This window comes from Sinohyriopsis cumingii, chromosome 11 (assembly GCF_028554795.1).
Source record: "Sinohyriopsis cumingii isolate HCF-2022 chromosome 11, ASM2855479v2, whole genome shotgun sequence".
Taxonomy (NCBI): domain Eukaryota; kingdom Metazoa; phylum Mollusca; class Bivalvia; order Unionida; family Unionidae; genus Sinohyriopsis; species Sinohyriopsis cumingii.
The window spans coordinates 110,332,576-110,358,706 of NC_142971.1; the positions used below are offsets into that span (position 1 = coordinate 110,332,576).

Below are 26,131 nucleotides of genomic sequence, written 5' to 3' on the forward strand. Positions count from 1 at the left end.
TAATGTGACTGGGTTGTGACTGGGTGGGACATCATGCTACATGTCTGCGACATGATGCCCAAGTACTCAACATCACTATAAACTGTCACACTGCAGACATCGTGGCAATACGACTGATTTTTTTTAAAGCTTCATTAAAAATCCAAATCACACATGCACTTTTTGGTTGCAATCTTACTTAAAAAACTTTTTAGGATGCCTCTATTGCAATCAGTCGGGTCAAAAATAAAAAGCATCTTTTTGTTTATTGAAATCTTTTATAAATACTTTGACCTTATGTGCAAATATTCATTTGTATAATTGTTTATGTTATGGGTTTAATGCCATTTGTCAGCACATGACATGCTACACATGGTCAACAGTACATCTAGTGAAGGAAGAACCTGGAAAACCTTGGAACAACCACTGGCCCCGGGAAAGCAACTGGCAAGCTTTCTCACCTGCCCAAACTGTCCGAGCCTGAGACTCGACCCCAGGTGGACAGAGGTGAGATGTTAGTGATCTGCAAAGCCAAGTGCCTTGACCCTGGGGTCCAGAATATGTATCAATGTTAAAGGCATATTTTGTGCATCTTATTTGACTACATTGTAGACTAGTAGTTCACTGCTGTCCTTGTTTTGGTTGTGAGGTAGAGACAAGATAGTCTTTTCACAGTAGCAGGAAAAAACAGAAATATTCTTAGTTTATTCCATGTACCTTCAGTGGCTGATTGGATCAATATGAAATAAAATGTCCGTATTTTGCTTCAGTAATACACCTATTTATATAATAATAGCCAGTCAAGCGTGAGTCACACCAGTATAGACTAGTTATTGCAATGCTGGGGTCTCAAACTTAAATCACCATTGGGGCTGCATGAGGACTGGTACATTGGCCTAAGGGCCACATCACTAAAACCTCTTCATACACCCAAAGTGGCTCATATGAAAGGTAGCCAGTTGAAATGTTGGAAACAAGAAGTAAATGATGTAACAATCAAATTTTTATAAAAACTGGCTGGCTATGAAAACAAATTTGCATTATCAATTATTTTACTAAATCTGGGTGTCAGTGTGGGCCACGAGAAGTAACTTCACGGGTGTATGTGGCATGTGGCCCATGTCTTTGGGACCCTGGCTGTAATGCATACGTCATTCTACTGGCAGCAAGCCAAAAATACCGTTATAAAAGGGTCTACCACACATATCATTTTATACCTGAAATCTACCACTTTTGAAAATTAAAACAAAGAAAAAACTATTTAAAAACCCAAACATTTTAACTTGTTCTGTTGACAAATTAGAGAAACCAGCCAGAATCAGTCTACAGGGGACAGGAAATGTTCCACCAGTACAACAACTGCTGAGCTGATGTTTAGTAAATCAATAGGATAAAATCTGCATAAAGAACAGCTAACACTGTTAAATCATTACCTAAATTATTGGAATTTTGAGAGGTCAAGGCCAAAGGAGGTATGTTTATGAGTTATTGTAGGTAATGTATTAAAAGAAAAAAAATCATGATGCAATTGGCCAATCTTTGGCAGAGTGGTGAGCATAACATTGAGTGATGGAGAGCAGTCAGCAACCTTACAAACCCAGCAACAAGAAAACTGAAGTTGGAACTTCTCTGCACATGGGTGTCAGACCTTAGGTGGCAGAGGTTGCCATTATCTGGCAAGGTAAAAATATCTATGCTTAAAATATACTATTTTTCTGGTACCACTAAACAGGAAATAAGCTTGCACTGTTGAGATACTGAATATCATGAAAAATAATCATGCTTACTATGAGTTCTTGGACACTGTTGCCAGGAAACCTGATATCTTGGATGTCAGTGAGAATACCTTGCCATGATGCTGAAAGATGCCAAACTGTTTTGAGACTGGAGACATGCTTAATAAATACCCCACAATAGAGAAAGGTCTGTACTGGCAGAAATACTTTGAGGTGAGTGATGGGACTGTTAGTTGTGTTTAAGACAGATTTGTCCTGCCAGGGTATCAGTCTCACTGGCATCTCTACGGCATGCTTCTGAAACATTTTACCAACAATGCAATGTTCCATGACGATATGGACTATGTCATTGCCTTCTACAAGGATGCCATTGATAAGATCAACCTTACAACACAGCTACAGTCGTTGAAAGTACTCGTCAAAAGTGAAGTTGAGGATGTGAATAGAACTGCTGTGCAGAACATTGTTGAAGTGATACAAGAGATGAAACCAGCCTCTTGCCAAATCTTCTCAATATTGTGACTGTGCTGAAGTTAATCTTAGTAATGACAGCTACAAATGCCACAAGTGTAAGGTCATTTTCTGTGTTACAAAAAAACCCCAACATATCTACACACTGGAATGCTTTGACACCTTAATGACAATATGTCTTCACAGACGGGCTGCAGACAGCATGGACATATGTGCTATCGCAATTGAGTTTGTGAAATCTAAGGAAATACACAAGTCACTTTTTGGTACGTTTTGAATCAGAAGTGAAGTGCAAATGTGCTAATATAAATATATTGTTTTAATTAAATTTGTAAATCATTGCCATTATCTATTAAATGAAATAAAGAAAAAGAACTGATTATGTTTTAATTTGAATAAGCTCAGAATGCTCTAAAATGCTCCATTTCCTGCACTAATTTCTTTTTAAATTTCTGGGGGAGGACCTAAGACCCCTCCACAACCAACATGAGTGGGAAACTCCCTCCCGCATCACCCCCCACTGCCGTCTGTTGATGAATCAATCTAAAAACTGCTACACGTCCCTATATCGTTGTTGTGTCATTACAACATTCTAATGCTGATACCAATAGGGCATTCTTCACAAAATATTAACTGATTCATCTGGACTTTTTTCTGTCCCCTTACAGAATGTAAAGCTTATGCTGACAAATAATTTAAAGAATGGTTTAGAATCAATCTACTGATCAAAATTTGTAAATCTACTGTCTTGAAATTCTTGTTTTGTCACATGTATGGTATGGTCATAAATTTGATGATTTTTTTTCTCCTTTTTTCAAAATGAAAACAACTGAAAACAGCCTGCAGCTGAAAACAGTTTCTATATTTTGTATCTGCTATAGTGGTTTCATTCCTGTAACTAAATTAAATTTCTGCATCAATTACATAGAAGTTAATTAATCTACCTTTATTGATGTTTTTGTTTTTGTTGTTATTGCTGGTACCCAGGTAGTTTGTTATTATTGTTGAAGACCAGGTAGATGCTTTTCATGTTTCCCAAGACAAATATGTACAAATACAAATTACACAAAGGGATAACACAAAATCTGAATGTGCTTCCTGACTCTATGACATGAAACACTTCACCCCAATTAGCAAGATTTCATTTTGATATTCATACCACCTGTCAGTCTCTTTTGAAGTCTGGAGTAAAGTAAGCGCAAACTGTTACCTGATTGCGATGAGGACTGTTTATAAGTCTTATTAGGGATCTTACAGAAATTTGAAGAACTGCACTTCTTAATGTGTTTTACTGACTGATGAAACTGCATCATAAATCTTGTCAACTTTTGTCCAAGAAAGCCAGAAGAAAAAAACAACCATCCACATCTTGAAAGCATTTGCCTGGTATCATATCTATTCATTAGAACATAAACTAAAATTATCAAAAATTGAACCCTTCAGAGAGATGCATACAAAACAGTCTAACAATGTGCCAGCAGATCCGAACCATGATGTAATTAATCCTGACCCTCCATTATAAAAATGTACTAAAGATTTCCATAATGAATGTTAAAACACTCATTTTTTTATAAACAGGCCATCAGATTTTTTCAATACTTTTTGCAAAAATTCTGTTTCACTGATTTGCAGCTTTTCTCTGATATTCCTGCTCATATGGTAACAATTTTTGCACCAACCCAGATCTGCCATTGTATAATTCGGTTGCAGATTGGGGTCTCTTTAGTTCATTAGGAGTAATCAGTAAAACAAACAAGACAGACCCCATGCTGCTGACACATTATGAAAAGCTAATCATGGTCTAATTTTTTTGGCAGTGGATTTGATACATATAATATATATCCCATGCAGAAATGTTAACAATACTTATTAAATCAGGTTTTTGTGTCATGAAGAATAAATCAAGAAGAATAAATCACTACTGTGAACATAATAATTCCTCAAAAAACTATGACACCTGGCGAGTAACTAATTCATTTTAAATAAGTTTATAAATTCCCTATGTTTAGATTCCTTCACATCTAATCAGTCATCATCTTCCATAATTCCTTTTCAATACTTTGTGTGAAACAAATTCAGTACTTTTATCTACATTTAATATCGATGACTCAGCTACAAATAGGATAAAATTCACAATGCTGTGTGTGGAACTTACTATAACATAAAGCACTGTTCCAGACATACAGACTGTACGCATCACTGGCTACAAAACCCCACAAAAACAGCAACAACCAGAAATGTCAAACTGGTTTCTTCAAACTTTGTAAAATACTCCCACTGTGCTTCAGTTGAATAAAAAATAATCAGATTGCAACTCTGGCACTTACCAATCAGAGTGTTTAATTTGTCAGTTCACACTCCATTCCATAAGAAAATTTCCATGTATTATATCATTACACTAATATACGCAACACTTCTTTATTTCCACGATAGGAAATATACATTTCCAAGAAAGTCATGTTTTTGAAACCTTCAAAGCCATTACATAATTAATTAGAACTGAACTCAGTGTTGTATTGTACCAAATTTGCCTGCCATAGAATTTTTTTCCAAATCAGAACTGATGAAATTTAAAAGTTATCCATATAAAAGATATTAATTACTTGTTATTTTCATTTGACATCCATTGATTAAATGCCATAATACAGGAACAATATCAAATTATTTTATGTTTCTGTTTTCTCCTTCATAGAATTTGTGTACTCAGGGTCAACAGGTCACCCCATTGCCCTCATTATCATATTCATATTAATGCATGATATTTGCACAACAATAGCATGAGGCTTGAGATGTTCAATGCTTTCAACACAATTTTAACTTTTTTCTCGACTTTATTTGCTTTCTAAGAGTGACATCTATAGTTAGATTCTACTTAGATAATTATTCCAAATTTCAGCTATAGTTAGATTCTACTTAGATAATTATTCCAAATTTCAGCTATAGTTAGATTCTACTTTGATAATTATTCCAAATTTCATCTATAGTTAGATTCTACTTAGATAATTATTCCAAATTTCAGCTATAGTTAGATTCTACTTAGATAATTATTCCAAATTTCATCTATAGTTAGATTCTACTTAGATAATTATTCCAAATTTCATCTATAGTTAGATTCTACTTAGATAATTATTCCAAATTTCAGCTATAGTTAGATTCTACTTAGATAATTATTCCAAATTTCAGCTATAGTTAGATTCCACTTAGATAATTATTCCAAATTTCATCTATAGTTAGATTCTACTTAGATAATTATTCCAAATTTCATCTATAGTTAGATTCTACTTAGATAATTATTCCAAATTTCATCTATAGTTAGATTCTACTTAGATAATTATTCCAAATTTCAGCTATAGTTAGATTCTACTTAGATAATTATTCCAAATTTCAGCTATAGTTAGATTCTACTTAGATAATTATTCCAAATTTCATCTATAGTTAGATTCTACTTAGATAATTATTCCAAATTTCATCTATAGTTAGATTCTACTTAGATAATTATTCCAAATTTCATCTATAGTTAGATTCTACTTAGATAATTATTCCAAATTTCATAAAAGAGTACGAGAGGATATGACCATTATATAATGTGAGAGGCAATGACAGTAGCTGATTATTTCTGTACGTGTTGAATCTGCTAACTATATTGCAAAAACGCAGGGTTATTTTACTTTAATTATGATATTATATAATAGTATTCCATGGTCAGCTGTCACCCATTCTGGATACTGGTACAATATTTATTGATTTACTGAATAAAATGCAAATGCCAGATTTATGTTTAGTAATAGGAACCTTGACCTTTAAGGTAAACCCACCCCCTCCTGTCCTGATATATCTTTCTTATGCAGTGAGGAACACATATCAAGGTTTTGTGCAATGCTAAAGTTATTGTGTGGAAATGAAACAAAATGACCATATCTAGGCTTAGTGACAGTGGCTTGGCCTTGACACTGAAATTACTTACCATCAAATTAATAATGTTTTTCCCCCGGACCTACGCAGAACAAATTTTATTGAATTGTGTTTACTAGAACTCAATTTATCATCTGAAAAACAGCCATGACCTTGCCCATGGAGCTACCTGACTGACAAAATTAAAAGGTTTTCCATAGGGGCTAACAGGAAAAAATGCTAAATTTAAAATTGTTAGGTAGAACGTGGATACTGAATTGGAAACCAACACAGATGCACACCAACTTGGACAAAGGCAAACAATTAGAACACCCTGCAACTTTCATTAGTGAGGTATAAATAGAGCCCTCCCCCCCCCCCCCACACACACATACAGGGAAAATGTTATTTTCTTTACATCGAGTGGTTTTTGTGCATTCTTCCAAATATGCTTCTCCCAGGGGCATTTTCTTAGACATGACCAAATCAAGATGCCCAAGCTGCAAGACATGTGGGAACACAAAAACAGGGAACAATATGAAAAGATATATCAGAATATGTTATCACAGAGGTTATTATTATTATCACTTCAGTACCTAAAAGTAATGTTACTGGCTGTCTTGGTGCCATAACTCCAAACACCACCAAGTTTCTTCTCTAAGGGTCCCTCCAAAATATGTTCCCATAGATACAGGCCTGAAAGTATAAAATATTTGGAAAAAAATTACATTAAACATCTAGAAGTCTTAAGATTGACATCAGAAAGATGTCCTGTATATAGTTACTTATAAGTCTATTCCTGTTGCAAGTTTGGTGGGCATGATAACTTAATACCCATGATTCACAGAAACAGAGGAAACTGTGCGGAAAAGTTCATAAAATTCACGGGGTTTGACACAGCATGTTTGACTCTACACCATATTTTAATTGATGTTGAAGCTCTGTAAAGATTTGGAAGTTCACAATTATTCTTGTAAATTTACAAAGCAAAAATAAAACAAATCATGAGGCTTGATATTCATTATTTCATATGAACATTCACACAGTCTCCGTCATGTCTGAGTTTTGACTCCATTTATTGTAACATATTGATTACCTTCTGTGCCATGTTGTTTGATAAATGGGCAAAACTCTCAAGCAATCAATCACAAACTTTCATGGAAGATAATATTTAGCATTATTATGAAAATACTGCAAGATTTGTTGTTTACATTTAGCATTAGTGCGAAAATGCTATAAGATTTATTGCTAATATTCAGCATTTGTGTGAAAATACTATAAAATTTATTGCTAATATAATGCTCAATTTTTACAAGATGAGTTGTCTTTAGGCAACAAATTCTGTTAAAAAATCAACAATTGATCTACTGCTACGATAAAATATGTACAAGGCTTCAAGGATGAGTACATAACAGGATTCATACACATAGTAGCAGCAAACCTGTGTAATACATTATATGTGAGTACCTGATAACAGTGCTGTAAAAAGTAGTAGTTCTGAATTAGACAAAATCACACAAATGACTTTCTGTACATGTTGACCAAAAAGCTTTTTAAAAGCTTGGATGTGTCAGCTGACTTTATATAAGGTGGTATGGAATTCCATAGTTTGCATACAGAAAAAGCAAAACTCTTCTTATAAAACTCTGAATTTGGTTTAGGTAAATATATTTTGTTGTTTGAGATGGTCTTAGTTCATACATATGTACATTTTGAACAAATTTAAAGTTACATTTAAGATAATCAAGAGCCAAACCATGTAAGGATTTATAGACCAGTAAACCCTTCTGAAATTATGTTCTCGGCTGAAATGGAAGCCACTTTAAAGTTTAGGATTTTAAAAAGATTTGTTGATGGTGTATCTAAATCAGTATCAAGAATAACTCTAGCTGCTCTTTTTGAAATTTTAGTAATATGTCCTTAGAACTGCCTATAAGCCTTTTATAACAGCACATCAAAACATGAAAGGCTATACTGTACCAAGACACATGACATAGTATGGCAAGAATCTGAACTCGAACCCTTCTGGTTCTGAGTGTGCACAATAAACACAAAGCCAGTTCCAGCAGTCTTGGGATTCATGATTCCTCTTTCTGGATTTAAATAATTTCTGGTTCAAGATTCTCCATTTTCGAAACTGGGTCAATGGTTTACTTCAAATGGGCTCAATGTTTTGGGAAAAGTGAATTCCTGGCTTTCCAGTTTCAATGCCAAAGGCAAGAGATATTAATTAATAGAGAACAATCCACTATGACACAGGACCTATGGTGGCTCAATGGTTAGCTTACCAGACTTATACCCAGACTGATGTGGGTTTGGATCCTGCCTGTATCACTCTGGGTCTGGCAGTGTAATTTTCCTGTCAAGGCACTATACTCCAATTGCTTTGAATATAACCTTTCATGCTGACATGACATCAAACAATAATCAAGGTATCATATTTGCTTTTGTTTAATATACACTCAACTGTGAATAAACTCAATATAGGTCTACTCTCGCAAAATAAGCTAGCAGATCTGGGTTTATGCTGTTTAGTTTAATTATGATTTTTAATACAACAGCACAAGCAGACATCATAAGAAGTCTTTTGGAGAAAACCCTATGTCAATATAATTTTTTTATTTATGAGGAGTTGCTGTAACAAGATTTGAAGTCTTTTATGGAAAATTCCACATTAATATGACCATCCATTCTCAAGAAGTAGCCATAATGTGATTTTCAAGATGGCTGTTGTGGCAACCATATTAGATGTTAAGATCAGCAGCATTTGCACTCAGGACCAAGCAGACATTACAGTTTTAAGCAAAATCCTCATGCTGATATGACCATCCATTCAGAAGGAATGGCAACATGAAGATTTTCAAGATGGCTGATGTGCAGCCATATTGGATTTGCACACTGCACCATTTTATTTATGACCAACTAGACCATGGGATGAATGTTTATATAAGGTTTTCATGACAAACTTTCAGGTAGTTTAGGAGAAGTAGTTCTAACAAACTTGTGCAACCAGACAGACAGATGATGGATGATAGTCAATCCTGTGACAAGATGACCTAAATATGAAATTATCTCAATAGTCTGGTGAATCCCAGATTTTAAACGAAGTTTCAACTTGAAATCTGGATAAATCCATTTTAAAATTAAAAGTCTGATAAAAAGTAACTTAGGAAAACAAATTAAATTTTCAAATCTGCATTAAACATAATTGTTATAATTCTTTTTGGGGGTTATTAAAGTGAATCTGTTGCTAATCTTTCTGTTTTATCTTTTGCAAATATAGATAGTGTAACTAAAATTTACAGAATATTTATTTGCTTAAAATTTTCTTCCTCTATTGACACCATTGGACAAAGAAACATGTCTTGTATAAAGACATCTGTATAAAAAGGACACTCTTTAAGGAAACCAACTAGGAAACCCCTTTTTTTTCATTTCTTTTAAAAGCTGTGACTCCAAAGAAAGAACAGCTATCCATAAGAGAAAAAAACTTTAAAGTCTCTTGGGTGTCTTTTACAAACTAGTTTCTGTGTATGTTTTTGGAGGTACAACTGTAGATCTACATTAGGTCTATTTTAAACTCTCCATAGGAAATGCAAAATATTTACTTCTTTGGAAAATAAAGACGGTTATTAAAAAATAAATTGAAGGAATAGTGTAAGTTATTGCTGATTAACATACTATGCCATTATATTCAAATTCCCTGGCATTTCTTTATTCTTGCTCTCTTGGATACCACCATAACATGTTACACAGCTTCATTCACAGACTTGTTTATGTATTTGTATTAATCAACTTGTAAATCTTGTAAATCAATCAATAAAGTGTTACAGGAGGTAATTTCTAATATTGGACACAAATATACTGGCTAGCATCGATGGCAAATTCATTCTGGTATCCAATATTCAATATGCAGACAAATCATATTTATTTCCAATCCATGAAAACTTAATAAGCATGTGACATTAAGACAGGCGTGTGGCACTCTGGATTAATCATCTGCTGTGAAACTCTCAATAATAACAGCCCTCTCTTTCTGTAAGTAGGAGTCACTTGTAGACAATTTTGAAAGCAAAATCCGGTCCCTGTTTCAACAATGTAGTATGTGAATTGTTTTGCAAGCACCACATAAAACTTTGAGCAATTAAGTTTTTGGCAAAGTTTAACTTATGCTAAACACACATAAAGTCAAATGTATTGTCTAGTAAATATGAGTGTGGCACTTCACAAACAAAAGCAATGTACCTTATGACAACATTATATTTTAAAAAATGAATAAAACAATGTTTGTTGTGAACTGAGGAATAATTATAATGTCCATGTCATGAACTTAGGCCTGGTGTAAAGCTGATGATGCCCATGCTGTAATGATGCCCATATTGTGATCTTAGGTCTATAGGCCTGGTGTAAAGCTGATGATGCCCACGCTGTAATGATGCCCATATTGTGATCTTAGGGCTATAGGCCTGGTGTAAAGCTGATGATGCCCATGCTGTAATGTTGCCCATATTGTGATCTTAGGGCTATAGGCCTGGTGTAAAGCTGATGATGCCCATGCTGTAATGTTGCCCATATTGTGATCTTAGGGCTATAGGCCTGGTGTAAAGCTGATGATGCCCATGCTGTAATGTTGCCCATACTGTGATCTTAGGGCTATAGGCCTGGTGTAAAACTGATGATGCCCATATGTGCTGATGCCCATATTGTGATCTTAGGGCTATAGGCCTGATGTAAAACTGATGATGCCCATGCTGTAATGATGCCCACACTGTGATCTTAGGGCTATAGGCCTGATGTAAAACTGATGATGCCCATGTGTGATGATGCCCATATTGTGATCTTAGGGCTGTAGGGGTGTAAAACTGATTTTGCCCATGCTGTGAACTAATGCCAGATGTGAAACTCATAACTCATGATGCTCATGCTGTGAACTAAAGCCAGATGTGAAAATGATAAAGTCCATTTGAGCTGAGGCATTATGCCCATGATGACATGATCAACGCGATTCCCAAGTTTCCTTGCTTTTGATGAATACCTCTCCCCCATCACAACCAAAACTAATGACAGCATTTCCTGACAAATTCATTTAGTATTCTAATGTCATTTTGTGAATACAGTCTCTTCAGCATTTTAACAACATAACATGTCTGCCAGTAACTGGTACTTCATACTCTATTATTTTTGGTTAAAAAAATTCTGGCAAATATAGCTAACATGCTGAACATACCCCAATCAATACTTCAAACAGCAGACAACATATTCAACACAGTCTAATAACTGGTCCTAATTATCTCATATCATATAATAATAGCCAGCACAGGATACTAATCCTTGGATAACAGAAACATGGGTGTATAAGGCCAATATATGGAACTTTATCTGATAAGCTTTTCTATGATATTGATCAAGACAAGATGATTATTGAGCTAATGAAGTTCACTGCTTGTCATGCTTTTATGGGCTCTGATCAGATACTGGATTCATAAATTGCTGTTATCAGTGTTTTCATTTTCTTTGACGATACTAGTACAGAAGTTCTTTTTCCTTTCTCCCATTTATTCAGATGCAATTTCAAGTTTTTCTTTGAATGAATGTAATGACTGAGTTTTTTGTTGCCATATTAAAAGGTATAAATAAAAAAGTAATATTTTCATGAAAAAAGAGAGTGTTTTAAAATTCCTTTCAATTATAAAGGTACTCTTTAGGTGATTCTAATGTTTTTTTTTACAACTGATCTCTCAACCTTGTACTTAGGAAAGAAAAAGAACAGGAAACTTTTTTGATGTAAATTAACATTTTCAAGTTTAGGAAATATATTAATATTTTATTGCCCAGTTTATCCTGCTTCAGTTGAATGAAAAATCCCAAACATTTGAACCAATAAGAATTATTTTTTTGTACCACTAACTACAAGTCTTCTCATTAAACAAAAGTAAATAGAGATTTGGAAAACTATCGATACTAAATGTTATATAAACTTCTTTATTTTCAATGCTGTAAAAAATAAATAATAATTCTCATTCCAAAAGTAATAATCAAGAAAATTATACAGATATATCTGGCAAGCAAGAAGATTCATACAGTAATCCCCCATTATAATGTTGTCAATGGGATGCCATAGAGTACTATACTGTTTAATATATAGTGAGACTTCCTTGTAATGTAATACATGATAAATACTCCCCATTATAATGCTGTCAATGGGATGCCAGAGTACTATACTGTCTAACATATAGTGAGACTTCCTTGTAATGTACTACATGATAAGTACTCCCCATTATAATGCTGTCAATGGGATGCCAGAGTACTATACTGTCTAATATATAGTGAGACTTCCTTGTAATGTACTATATGATAAGTACTCCCCCATTATAATGTTGTCAATGGGAGCCATATTAAGCTGTCTTATAGTGAGACTGCCTTGTAATACAGTACACGACACAGTACTCCCTCAGTATAATGGTGTCCATGGGAGTCACATAGATTATAGTCTTATAGTGAGACCAACTTATAATGAAATACATGATGACACAATACTTACTCATTTTAATGCTGTGAATGTGGGGCCATAGAGTATACTGTCTTATAGTGAGACCACTTAATAATGAAGTACATGAGACAGTACTCCATCATTATAATGCTATTCAGTAGTTGAGACAGTAGTCCCCATTACATTGCTGTCAATTAGGAGCCACTGAGTATTATACTGTCTTATAGTGAGACTGCCTTGTAATGCAGTACATGACAGTACTCCCTCATTATAATGGTCTCTGTGGCAGGTGTCACATAGAATATACTGTTCTATAGTGAGACCAACTTATAATGCAGTACATGATGATACAATGCTCACTCATTATAATGCTATCAAAATGTGGGGCCATATAGTATACTGTCTTAGAGCGAGACTGGCTTGTAATGCAGTACATTACCACACTAAACCTCAATGTACTGCTGTCCAAGTGGGCCACAGAATATACTGCCTTATAACGAATTTCATGATACAAATAATTTTACTAGCCCATTATGAAATGGGATGCATGGTTATAAAAGCAACCAAGAAACTTATATATGTGTGTGTGTGTGTGTGTGTGTGTGTGTTTGTGTGTGTGTGTGATTTAGATTTGTAGTGTAGCTTTAAAAATTTTCCAGTCAAGTTGCTACGATGTTTGCAGTGTGGCAGTTTACAGTGATGTCAAGCACTGAGGCATCATGCTGCAGACATGTAGCATCATGTCCCACCATGTCACATTATCCTAACACCAGGCCGACCAGTCCTAACACTAACCTCTTAATGCTGAGCGCCTAGTAAGGCAGCTGTTAGTACCATTTTTAGAAGTCTTTTGTATGACTCAGCCAGGGTTTGAACCCAGGACTGTTCCTGGTTTGAGATTAACATTATTTTCAGTATCCTAACAAGAGGCCTGTAGAGTCATTGTGTATGACAAATTCCACTGAAGCATGACCAGTTCAAAACCACATCGACATGGCTTTGGATCATAATTTATCGACGTATGATTGGCATATGCGAATACCTGTTTACATAGCGAGTCATGATTGAATGGTTCACTTAAGGAGCTAGATACAGTTCCCATCTGAACATTCATTGTCTATTTTTCCCCTGATATTTACGTGTGTTTCAATAACAAGAAAAGGACAATTCCAATATTACAGTTCAGTGCTTTCATTAATGCTCCCATATTTTCCCTATCTTCTGGCTTGATAAAATGTGAAAAACAAGAAAATCAATCTCTTTGTATTTTGGGATAAATTGGATTCCTTGCCTCTCTGCTGAGAAATCAAGTCCAAGAGAAGCTTCCAATCCATCATTGGACAAAATCACTACCATATATGCTATTTTACAATGTATGCATAACTACAAATAAAACCAAATATGTCTTCAGATAATGAACTAACAGATTATAATGTACTTTTTCTTTTCTTTTCTACTTGTCATTTTGTTAATATATTGATAAAAATATGAAACAGCAAAACATCATCATGGCAATTTGCAGGTAGATGAGTGTTATACAGAGGTATGTAATAAAGAATTATCATGTACACTGCTGGTTACAGAGGTCATATTAGGGAGCTGTATGGTCCTTTCAAGGCCATTTGAATCTGTAAATCTGCTCTGTATATCTGTTGGTTGGCTGGTTATGGGTTCAATACCATTTTTCAGCACATTATAGGCTATACATGGCGGTCAGAATATTAGGTTGAGAAGGAACCCATGAAAAGTCCACGAAGAACCACTGACTCAAGGGAACCTACAGGCAGGCTTTCTCAAATACCCATTTTGACTGAGATATGTCAGTGATTTGTAAAAGTAAGTGCCTTAGACCACTCAGCCACCCAGTGTCCTCTATATATCTACAACTTAATCTGCCTAAGACCACTCAGCCACCCAGTGTCCCTCTATATATCTATGACTTAATCTGCAATGGTTTGAACATATGCTCCTTAACAGAAACTTAATCTTTCCTCTTTAGTTTGTGAATGAGAAACTTATCCTATGAAATAAGATTATCTGCAAATTCAAACCACTTTTGAGTGGTCTGAATTGGGAAATTTGACTGTAAAGTGCCAACACAAGTAAAATATAAAAGCCACAAGAGTATGCTAATACCACCATTTTCTGTGATAATTTTGACAAATGGTAATGTTTGAGAAAACAAGATTCAAATCAATCAAACTGGCTACAATTTTCTTCTTGCAAAGTAACAATGGATGGATGCCAAGTTTAGTGCCACAAAAACAGCATTTCTCTCCAAGGTTTACACTGATAAATGGTCACCATTTTTGCTGCATCACAGACTTGTTCTTTAATTCACCTCATAAAACACTTTAAACTTGCTTTTAAGCCAACAATATTTATTGAACCAGTCTAAAAGAGAAGGATGAGACTTCAAAAATGCCAACTGGTTGATACTGTAAAACTTCATGGAAACAGTAAATACTATTTTAGTAGCAATGATAGTAGCACTTACAGGTGCTTGTTACTTCGTTAACTGAAAATGGTAACCTTTTGTGATTGATACATGTTTTGTTTATTACTCAAGCATCACCATATGAACTCTCATGGAAACAAGCTGGTACTAATCTTAAGCATGTTATAGGAATTGTGATTACAGGAGATTTTAACAAAAACTTTAAATCCTGTACCATATATGCAGGTACAATGTAATGTTATTTTTAGCCAGTTCCTGCAAGCCCCTGGAACTTCCTTTTCTTTTTACACACACACTCCCACCCAATTGTTTCACAAACCTTCCATTTGACTAAAGAAATCATCTTTTTTTATTCAAAATCAAAATGTATTTGTAGAAAATCACAATTCCCATCAAAATGTCTGATAACTCATCAAACATAACTGGACACAGGACATGTTCATTATGATGTATTAAAAAAGTATTAAAAACCTGAAATAAATTTGCCCTGGTTGGGAGAGTTAGAAAATCCATACAGTCTTAGAGCAAATGTTATGCCCTCCAGGGGCACAAAGTTCGAATTTCCCACAACAATTGTATTTATGCCATATAGAAAATGAAGATCTCCTAATCTCACCGCCATGTACCCAATTAACAGGAATTTGACAAAGCTAATTCCAGACATTGTCTGCCTTGCATTGGAATCTGACAACTGTAATACAATCAATGACACAAAATTAGCTGCTCTAAAAGATATTTATAAGTCTGTGGTAATTTTGCCACTTTTAATTCCCATGAATCTTCTAATAAATCATCTTATAATGAATATCCCAGATATCATTATAAAAACAATAATGCAAGGAAACGATTACCTTTCCAAGGATCTATTGCAACCTATAACAGCATGAAGCACCCACAAAAACTCCCGATGCAATAATACAGGAAACAATTCTGAAATGACTTATATTTAACTTTGTTCTTTATGCACTGTAACATGATCAGACCATAGCATGCGTTTTGGACAACACTGTTCATTTCCATACATAAGCTGTGCATAGTCAGAGGTGCATGCATGCATGTCACGTAATGAATTGTCAGTGTTTTCTAATGATTTATTTCAAGAATAAAGAAAAGCCTTCAAGGGTTTTGGACATAAAAGTAACTTTAACCAAAACCTTAACAAAAAAATCACTGTGAATGGGTAAATTGTTTGAGTGATTATGCTGTAGAATGAGTTGTCTTAGCTTTATAATGATTCATGTCATGTACGATACGATTCTATCAAGGGGTTTAAGAAATATATACAAAACTTAAAACTTCACCATTATCTTACCTTTACTTTTACAGATGCTGTCTGTTGGTGTTGTTGTGGGGTTTAATGCCATTTTTCAGCACACAATAGGCTATACATGGCGGCCAGTATTAATGGTGGAGGAAGAACCCGAGAAAACCCTGGGAAGAACCACCGACCCACGAGAAGCTACTGGCAAGCTTTCTCACATACCCATATTGGCCGAATCCTAGACTCGAACCCATGCAGACAGAGGTGAGATGGCAGTGATCCATAACGGAAAGCGCTTTAGACCACTCGGCCACTCAGGGCCCCGATGCTGTCTGTAAAGTTACTGCTATGTCTTGCTTCCCACTAACATGGGCTTGACAAAAATTATCATACACCCTAAGCAGGAAGATAACTAGACTGTGAATTCACTTCTATTTAAGGTGTACCTGTTTTGTGGTTTTCGCTTACCATCTATACTCATATGTAACTCCAGTCCAACTGCAAACAACACAGACCTTGATTTGCCATCACATGGGACACCAGATCAGGGTTTATGCTGTTTGCTCTACGGTTACTGTTAACAACCTGCATAGATCCAGATCTGCCAGCATATTATGTGACATCAGATCTGGATTAATGTAGTCTGCAGATGGACTTGACAGTATTATATAAACATACTCAAGAAAAAAAAAATCAAGCATCCACTGGCCATAAATAATTTTCACCAAAAGTCTATACTCACATGTAAGTCAAGTCAAACTGCAAACAACAGAGATCCTGATCTGCCGCAGTGTAATGCACCTTTAGATGAGGGTCTATCTGGTTTGTTTACCGATTACTCCTATCAAACAGCACAGACCCAGATCTGCAATGGATGATCTGGGTCTGTGCAGTTTGCAGTTGGACTTGTCTTATAAGGGAGTATATATGGTACTCGTATCTCAATATTGCACATGTATATACAAATTATAAACTGGAAAGCCTTATTTTCTACACACTTAACATGTATATACAAATTATATACTGGAAAGCCTTATTTTCTACACACTTAACATGCAAACCGGAGGCATACTACAAGCAATTCTGAACTTGCTTCCAGCAAATCTGCAAAAAAAGTCTGCTCTTACTCTAAGACATATCAAAATACAGGAATAGAGAGAGCTGTATCTCAATTACTTTTGTCTAATTATTTCAACAGGAGGTTCTGAAAATTAAATTTAGATTCCAAGCAATTTTTTTGTTTAGTTTCATAACTTGGCCTTTAAAGCCAATCTTCCCATTTTTACTGAATTATGCAGAAAAAATGCTGCCCCAGGTTATAATTTACTCTGTCTTTGATTGATTTTGGGAGAGACAGAGGCTGAGGTGACAAAGGCTATGAAAAAGTCAATGGCCAAGTAAAAAAGTAATTATGTGAAGTATTGATTGATTTAAGAAGTACATACAATTTCTGAATCATTTATATATATATATATATATATATATATATATATATATATATATATATATATATATATATATATATATATACAAACACACACACAGACAAGCATGCATATAATGTTCACTCAGGGCATCAAATGAAAGTGGTTTTTATAGACTGGCAGGAGTCATAAAGGTGGGCTGAAAGATGGAGTGCAGAATAGACAAAAAGACCTACTATTCATTGGCACAGGCTGATTGGTAGGTATGTAGGTTCAAGTTAATAGGGGTGATTTGTCTTTATAATTTTATCTATTTCCAGTCATTAATATAGGAATCACTACATTTTACTTATAGCTGAAGACTGTGGAAGGTGATGGAGGAAAGCTCCTGTTTGTGATATACCAAGTTAGGAGCATCAGTAACTGTTGCCAATAAAATTGTTCCATATCCCTAAGGTACACGGAAAGAAGAAGAACTTGAAAGAGTTTGTCATTGCTACCATCAGTATGAACTTCTTGGTGTGATCTGCCCTGGTTTGGCAAGATTGTATGGTCCGATATTTGCCTGCAGTTATGTCCACTGCATTTTTTATATATCTTGGATAATATTGTCAGCTGGTCCTTGGTTCACCTGGGTTCAAGTAATTCCCACTGGAGATGTTCCACCATTGCACTGATTCTGCAAGCATTTCTATATCTGTGGTGTTATCTAGCAGACCTCCTCTTAACCATATCTATCTTGTCTATTAGGACTTTGTCTTTGAGGTCTATGTGTTTCAGAAGTACACAAGGCCAGGTAACGCACAAATGAAAAACATGTAGAGATTTTGACTTTCTTATTGCACAGGAAACCATGGATGCTGTTCCCATTTTTCACTATCTTGTCTATTTTCATTTCCAAGAGAGGTCTTTAGAAAATTCCACCCCAAGATACTCTGCTAAATATTCAGTAGCTAGTCTGTGCCCTTAAGGGTATAGCTGGACATGACCAGAGACTTCTTCCAGTAAATTCTAAGGATGCTACATTTTTCTGGGAGGAAGGACATGCCTCAAGTTGTTTTCCAGAAAGACGGTCAGTATAAGTCGTCTTGTAGAATATTCCAGTCGTTATGAGCACTGATTTCCCAGTAGACTATGCAATTGGCTGCAAATGGTTTTGTGTTGTATTTCATGCCAGGAAGAGGATGGGACACAAAACACACCATTGAGGTGTTCTACTAACAAACAATACTGAGTGACTATGTTGCTTTATCTTTGATAACCCTGTCTGTCAGAAAATGTCTGATCTATTTCGGAGCATTAGCTGTGATGCCATTGTGATCCATCTTACAAAAGAGTCTTACTAGAGTAATAGACTTTCCTCGATCTAAGGATCTGACAACCTCAATCATAAGAGTTAAAAGCCGTTTCACATCTTTAGCATGGAAACCATGTTGGCAGTCTGTTAGGATGCTGAAGTGGACCAGATGATGCATCATGCTGCCGACTCTGAAGGGTTCAAGTATTTTGCAGGTTGATACATGTAAGGGAAACCAGTTGATACTGCAGGAATTTAATATTTCCCCATTTTTGAAGATAACTGCGACAGTTGCTGTTTTTCACGCACTAGGGACTGAATCTGTAGATAGGCCTTCTGGTAAATTTTATTTTGATGAGGTGCACACTCATCTGTTAGATTTTTTTAGGATCCTTGCTGGAATCATGTCTGGACTGGTGGCCTTCTGTGGTATAAGCATTCACAATAAGCTGTGTACAACTTCTGTGGCAACTTGGTTGTCCAGCATAGTGAGATAAGGATCTCCATGTGGGCTGGGAAGCCATTTCTTGTCCTCTTGTGTGAAGAGAGACATGTATTGTTGATAAGGTATGTTGGCCTTATCAGATGACTCTGAATGCAATTTCCTGTGTTCCTTGAGTGTGGCACACAACTACTGTCTCTCTGCGTTGACTTAATGTAGATTAAAACTTTTTCTGCTTGTTAGGATGGTAGCCCTGATAAGAGTTTTGTTTTCAATTTTCATCAGGTTTTCAATAAATATCCAGTAGGCCTACTGTTCTAAGCATTGGAATCTTGATTTTGCTTCTTGGTATAGTTTCCTATCTCTGGCCTTTCCTGCTGTTTTCTGTCTTGCAAACAATTTGTTCTGTGTTCTGTGTTGGTTTTAACTGATCTGTCTATCCAAGAGTTGTTCCTCTTGTTTCCAGATATAGACTTGGATGGTGTGAATTTGTCCATTGACCATTCAATCTTCTCTTCAAAATGTTTCCATGTATCATTGGTTGAAAGTCTGTTTTGCATATGACTGACTTTTGTGAGGCTGTCAGTTCTTCATGTATCTGGCTATAGTCTGCTTTCCTGAGGTGTTTTCTTTACTTCCACTGGTCACAGACTGCTCTTATGTAAACTATTACAAGGTAAACAATTCATGGTATGACATCTCATTGGATGATTCCTGGTATGACATCTCACTGGATGATTCCTGGTATGACATCTCATTGAATGATTCCTGGTATGACATCTCATTGGATGATTCCTGGTATGACATCTCATTGGATGATTCCTGGTATGACATCTCATTGGATGATTCCTGGTATGACATCTCATTGAATGATTCCTGGTATGACATCTCATTGGATGATTAATGTTGTGTTGTGTATGAAGAGATCAAGCAGATTTTGAATGACCAGTAAATTATTCATCATATAGAGTCAAATATATTTAACAGAGTAATGACAGACACATTATTGGTAGTTTTGGGAAGCTATGGAAGGGAGATAAACTAAAACACTCTGGACAGAAGGTTACTGGTCAAGATTTAACTCAACATTTCCATTTATCTGTTTGATCTTTTCTCATAGTTGTTGACAATATTTAAGCCTTATTTTTGTATAAATGGATTCTTTATAGTATAAAGCACACCATCCTAAACAACTCTTTTCAAAATTTAGTAATTATTATGGTGTTTATACTTGTATTGTGTAACTAATAATTGCCCTGTTCAACAACAGTGCTGATCAAAATAATTCATTTTAAGATCAAAAGAATTTCTAGGCCATATCTAACTCATATGAAATAAATAGATCATATATTTCAATAAATAAATTGTGGTTTCCTCTTATTTTCTAGGTTTTCAATCAAACTCTTATTTTCTAGGTTTTCAATCAAACTCTTATTTTCTAGGTTTTCAATCGAAAACTCTTATTTTCTAGGTTTTCAATCAAATTGATAACTCATCATTCTTTGATAAAGAGCTTTTTGAACATGGCAGATGGAACTCCTAGGTAATTTATAGAAAAAAAGTCAATACTTCCCCAGTAGCACCAAATATATGCATCCACTGACCATTGAAGAATTTGTCATCTTGGGAAAGTGAGACAATTTTCTGCAATCCTGAAATGTATTCATCAGCACGTCATCAATGTATGCTTGACTTATAGATTTCTTTGGGTCCCCTACAACCATGGCAAATCTTGAAGAGATGTTCACTGTATATGAAATTGTCTTGTGCTGGTTTCAAGTTCCCTACAACCATGATAAATCTAGAAGGTGTCTTCCATATATTTGTACTTGGCTTGAGGTGATTGTAAGTCTCCTGCAACCATGACATATCTTGAAGACATCTTCAATTGGCTTGAGGTGGTTGCAAAATAGCATTGTTATTCCCTTTTCAGTTTCACCAAAAACAATTAATTCAGATCAAGATGGACTTTTGCAAAAATTGATGTTAATCAGAATTTATGGCTAAAGGCAGGATGTAATGACCAAAATCTGGGAGCATGGGCTTTATTGAGAGCTGAGTTTTTAATTAGAAAATGAGTGCTACAACCTTGAATGATTGGACATAAGAGACTGTCTGGATATCTGCAGGGACTACTCTTTCTAGCCTACATAACACAAACCATCTCCAAATGAAGGTCCTCATATCAAAATATACTTACTACCTGATTTCCAATGACAATGTAATTTTCTCTAAACATCCAATGGGTAGCAAGGATTTAACTGGTCATAAAATAGTACATTTTAATGAAATGAGTTATGTTCATCTTTTAAGAAATTCTGAGGTTTCTTTAAATTGGAGGAATTCCTCAAAATAGTGATTTAAAGAAAAAAAAGATTTCAAAGTGAACAATTTCAAAATTATATTTATTTGTCTTTTTTTTTAACCAGAGTGACACTGGAAATTACTAACCAATGGGTCTCAATGATTTTGACCATGGGTTACTGATTTGCAGTCTTCTGATGTTACTGTGCAAAAAATACTTAGTATTTAGACCTACCATAGTCGTGACCTCTGACCTCTAGACTCCAGAAAAGATGGAAACTAAGCCATCTAGTTTTTCTTCAGAAAACATGGACATTAACCTTTGACCTTTGTGACATAAAAATCAATAGGCCTCTTCATACCTTACATGCAATTATTCTACAATCTTTGGTCAATGTATGTGGTCTACAATTAGGTTAATATCCAAAAACCATTTTTGTTCTATCTGTCAAAGTGACCTTTACCATCAACCTTTTGACCCTCAAATCATCAGACTTTTTCCCTGCTCAACATGCAAGTCATCCACAAACTTTGGTGAAGATATATGACCCACAAACTTTGGTGAAGATATATGACCCACAAACTTTGGTGAAGATATATGACCCACAAAGTTTAGTTCAGGTATTGAATGTAAAGTTAATGTTACTGCGCAGAAACCAATTTCTTCTTTTAGTCAGTTACAATTAACTTTTACCTTTTTATGTTGAAACTGATAGGTTGTAGAACTGAACTTATCATGTGAAAAAAGCGAAGTTAACTGACATGGACAGACTGGGTCATAGCATAGTACCTATTCCTCAGCCAAAAGATGTCTCGATAAATATTACAGATATTTTATGAAAACACATTTCTGTGGAAAAGTGTTGTCAGATAATTGATGGATTCCATGAATGCCAAACATTAATACACTACAACCAATAATGTCACTTCAGTTAGCACTGGATAGCTGTGAGTACACATATTATACAATAATCACTGGATAGCTGTGAGTACACATATTATACAATAATCACTGGATAGCTGTGAGTACACATATAATACAATAATCACTGGATAACTATGAGTACATGTATTATGCAAAAACTGTTAAGTGTGAAAGCTTCTCATTTTGCTAGTCAGAGGTAGCAACAATAAATTTATCATTTGCCATTATATAAAATATAAACAAATTGAACAATTTTACAATTGCAATTTTTTTCTATCATCCAATTTTTACAAAATAATCAGTACCAAAATTCAAGTACAGTAATTTTCTGACCCCTTTGATTTTATTCACAGTCAACTCCCTCCAAATCAGTTATGTTTTTTTTACTAAAATTTGCATACACTAACATTCATTTTATGACTGAAAGTTTATAATTTTTTGTACAAATAAGTCTAATATTAATATTGGAAGATAAATGTGTTTAGAATTAGACTTTGTATTCAAATATTTTACAAAAATGGATAAAATAAAGATGTTCACTGAAAATGTGTTCTGTAGTTCACTTATTTTTTTCTGACATTTTTATGCATATTTGCTTTAATAAATTATCTCGAAAATCAGGGTTTAAAAAGGTACTAGCTATTCCAACAGAATGTACATTACATATAACAATGAAATGGCTAAAAGACCTTGCGTCATTTTGTAAATCTAAATATTTAATTAGGCCAACTAGGAAAAATATGTGGTTCTGGTAACCTAACTGACCTTATTGTAATTTGCCCTGACCTTGTAACTTTTTATCACATTTATATGCACACACAAAAATGCAGAGACTGATGATCTACAAAGTGAAACGAATTTCCAGGAATTCAAGATAATACCATTTCTTTCTGTTAATCATCGAGTGATGAAAACGTCTCTTATAGTCTTCAGTAATAAGAAGATTTACAAATTACAAAGTGAAACGAATTTCCAGGAATTCAAGATAATACCATTATCTGCTGTTGTGCTCATGTGATACATACTGAATATCAGTATGGCACCATTTTCATTTGAAGGACAACTGGACTTAATAAAAAGTTTTTTAGTGAAAATTCCAAGTCAATAACACTTTATCATAAGCAGAATTGTAATAAAAAGATATTAAAATGGCTGCCATGGAAGTCAGAATGGCATCTTTTAAAATCAGGACCAGCTAAAACATCATAATAAATCCCTCAGAGAAAACCCCATGATGATACAACCATCCCATTCAATAGGAATAGGAATAATAATATTTTTAAGATGGCTGCCATAGCAACCATACTGGATGAGTGATCAGCAAGTTTCATTTAGGACAAACTAGAAATTACAAGTCTTTTAAGCAAATAACCCCATGTTGATTAGACCATCCATTCAAGAGGAGTAGCGATATGTGGCCAACATATAAACAGACGAAAGACAAAAGATCAACACATATACTCTTCTGAGTATGACCACTAGAGCTACATAATGTATCCACCTTCCTTCTCCATCTTTCTTCACACAATTACCTGAAGGCTTATTAGTACATTCAAACAACAGACTGCACTAGTAAATTACACATTTATTGCAATTACTCTGGATGAAAATTAATTTAATGCTGATGATACTGTAGATGTCTGGAGTCCTCCTCTGTGTGCAATCCTTATTTCCTACATAATCACTTCCCAAAGAGGATTCTTAAATTGCACACATTATTTTGTATACTATTGAGAATATTTTTAAAATCTTTTCATGTTAATAAAATTTTAAATTTCACCTTACTTGTAATAGATCCTTTTGCCATTATAAATTTAAACTCTGACCTTTAAATATATTAAGTTAATGAGAGTGCTGACCTATCTCTTAATTCTTTGGTGATCTGTCAAGGAGACTTATAGTCACAACTGGATCAAGATTTGATACAGCTTACTGACAATTTTACTGCAGAAAATGTTCAACTAATCAGAAAGTATATTAATTACATTCTCTCAATAGCCATTCTCTAAGGTAGGCTAACACACCCAAAACTTGATTCATACCAGGTCATCCTTACAAAATTCTTTGCTATCTTCCAAACTACTTCAAAATACTTTCACCACCCCTACCCCATTTCCAGATTTTTTTTGATGTTTACATAATTATTGATCTAGAAATGTTTAAAACTGCAAACATTTTTTCTCAGACTGGTCCCAATGAATAGCTATAAAAAAGGAAGATTGCAATGTACTTTTGTGCACCTGTCTTAGGTCACAATATGAGTTCCTTATCTTTTTTTCTTCAAAGAATGAAATATATCACTATGATGACCCAAAAGCTGTGTCTCGATGTATCTACTCCAGCTATGGTAATAAAAGCAAACAAATATTATCAATCCAATGTGTTATATTAATGAGATTGATATGAGACAGGCAAGTAAACAAATGAGACAGATATGAGACTGACAAGTAAACACAGGATCCAGCTGAATAGGATTTATAGTTTAAATAATGTGTTACCCGTTAGAAATGACAAATCAATATAATAAAATGTATTCTATCTCTATGCGTCTGTTGCAGCTTCCTGTCAAAAGACAAGTTCATATGAGCACCACTGTATAAATTAGAATCAAAACTGGCTAACTCAAATCAGTACCATTGTAATAAAGTACAATTAAGCAGGATAACACATATCAGCACCATTGTATAAAGCAGAATCAAAACTAGCTAACTCAAATCAGTACCATTGTAATAAAGTACAATTAAGCAGGATAACACATATCAGCACTATTGTAATAAAAAAGAATTAAGCAGGAAAACACATAAGCACTATTGTAATAAAACAGAATTAAAGCAGGATAACACATATCAGTACCAGGTTTCATATTCATAATCCAGTAATCCCTCACTATAATGATGTCCAGCTCATACGTAAAAGTGTACAATGTTGTGTGTGTGTGTCTGTGTGCATGTCTGTGTGTCTGTGTGTGTGTGTGTATGTGTGCGTGTGTGTGTGTGTGTATGTGTGCATGTGTGTGTGTGTATGTGTGTGTTTGACTAGGATTTTTAATGTAGCTTTAAAAAATTTTCAGTCATATCGCTACAATGTCTGCAGTGTGGCACTTTATAGTGATTTCCAGCACTGGGGCATCTAGTCACAGACATGTAGCACGATGTCCCACTCAGTCACATTATCCTGACACCAGGATGACCAGTCCTAACACTAACCTCTTAATGCTGAGTGCCAAGCGAGGCAGCTGTTAGTACCATTTTTGTAAGTCTTTGGTATGACTCGCACAGGCATCAAACCTAAGACCTAACACATCCAAGGCAAATGCTCTCAACCACTAGGCCACTGGGTACAATGTTGTAAATAAGGTTGTCTTATGCTGAGGTGGGTTATATATCTGAATTACAGTCACCTCAAAGATGAGATCCACATAGCCATAGCTATGTTATTATGGATGTATTATTT

General features: G+C 34.8%; 1 protein-coding gene across 1 annotated transcript in view; it reads right to left on the reverse strand.

Annotated features, from left to right (window-relative positions):
* Positions 1 to 26,131, reverse strand: part of LOC149789284 (ribitol-5-phosphate xylosyltransferase 1-like) — a 135,697-nt gene that overhangs the window by 12,349 nt on the left and 97,217 nt on the right. Inside the window, exon 3 of the mRNA XM_089975477.1 lies at positions 6,674 to 6,773. Coding sequence (XP_089831603.1) covers positions 6,674 to 6,773 — 100 coding nt within the window. The remainder of the gene's footprint in view (positions 1 to 6,673; positions 6,774 to 26,131) is intronic.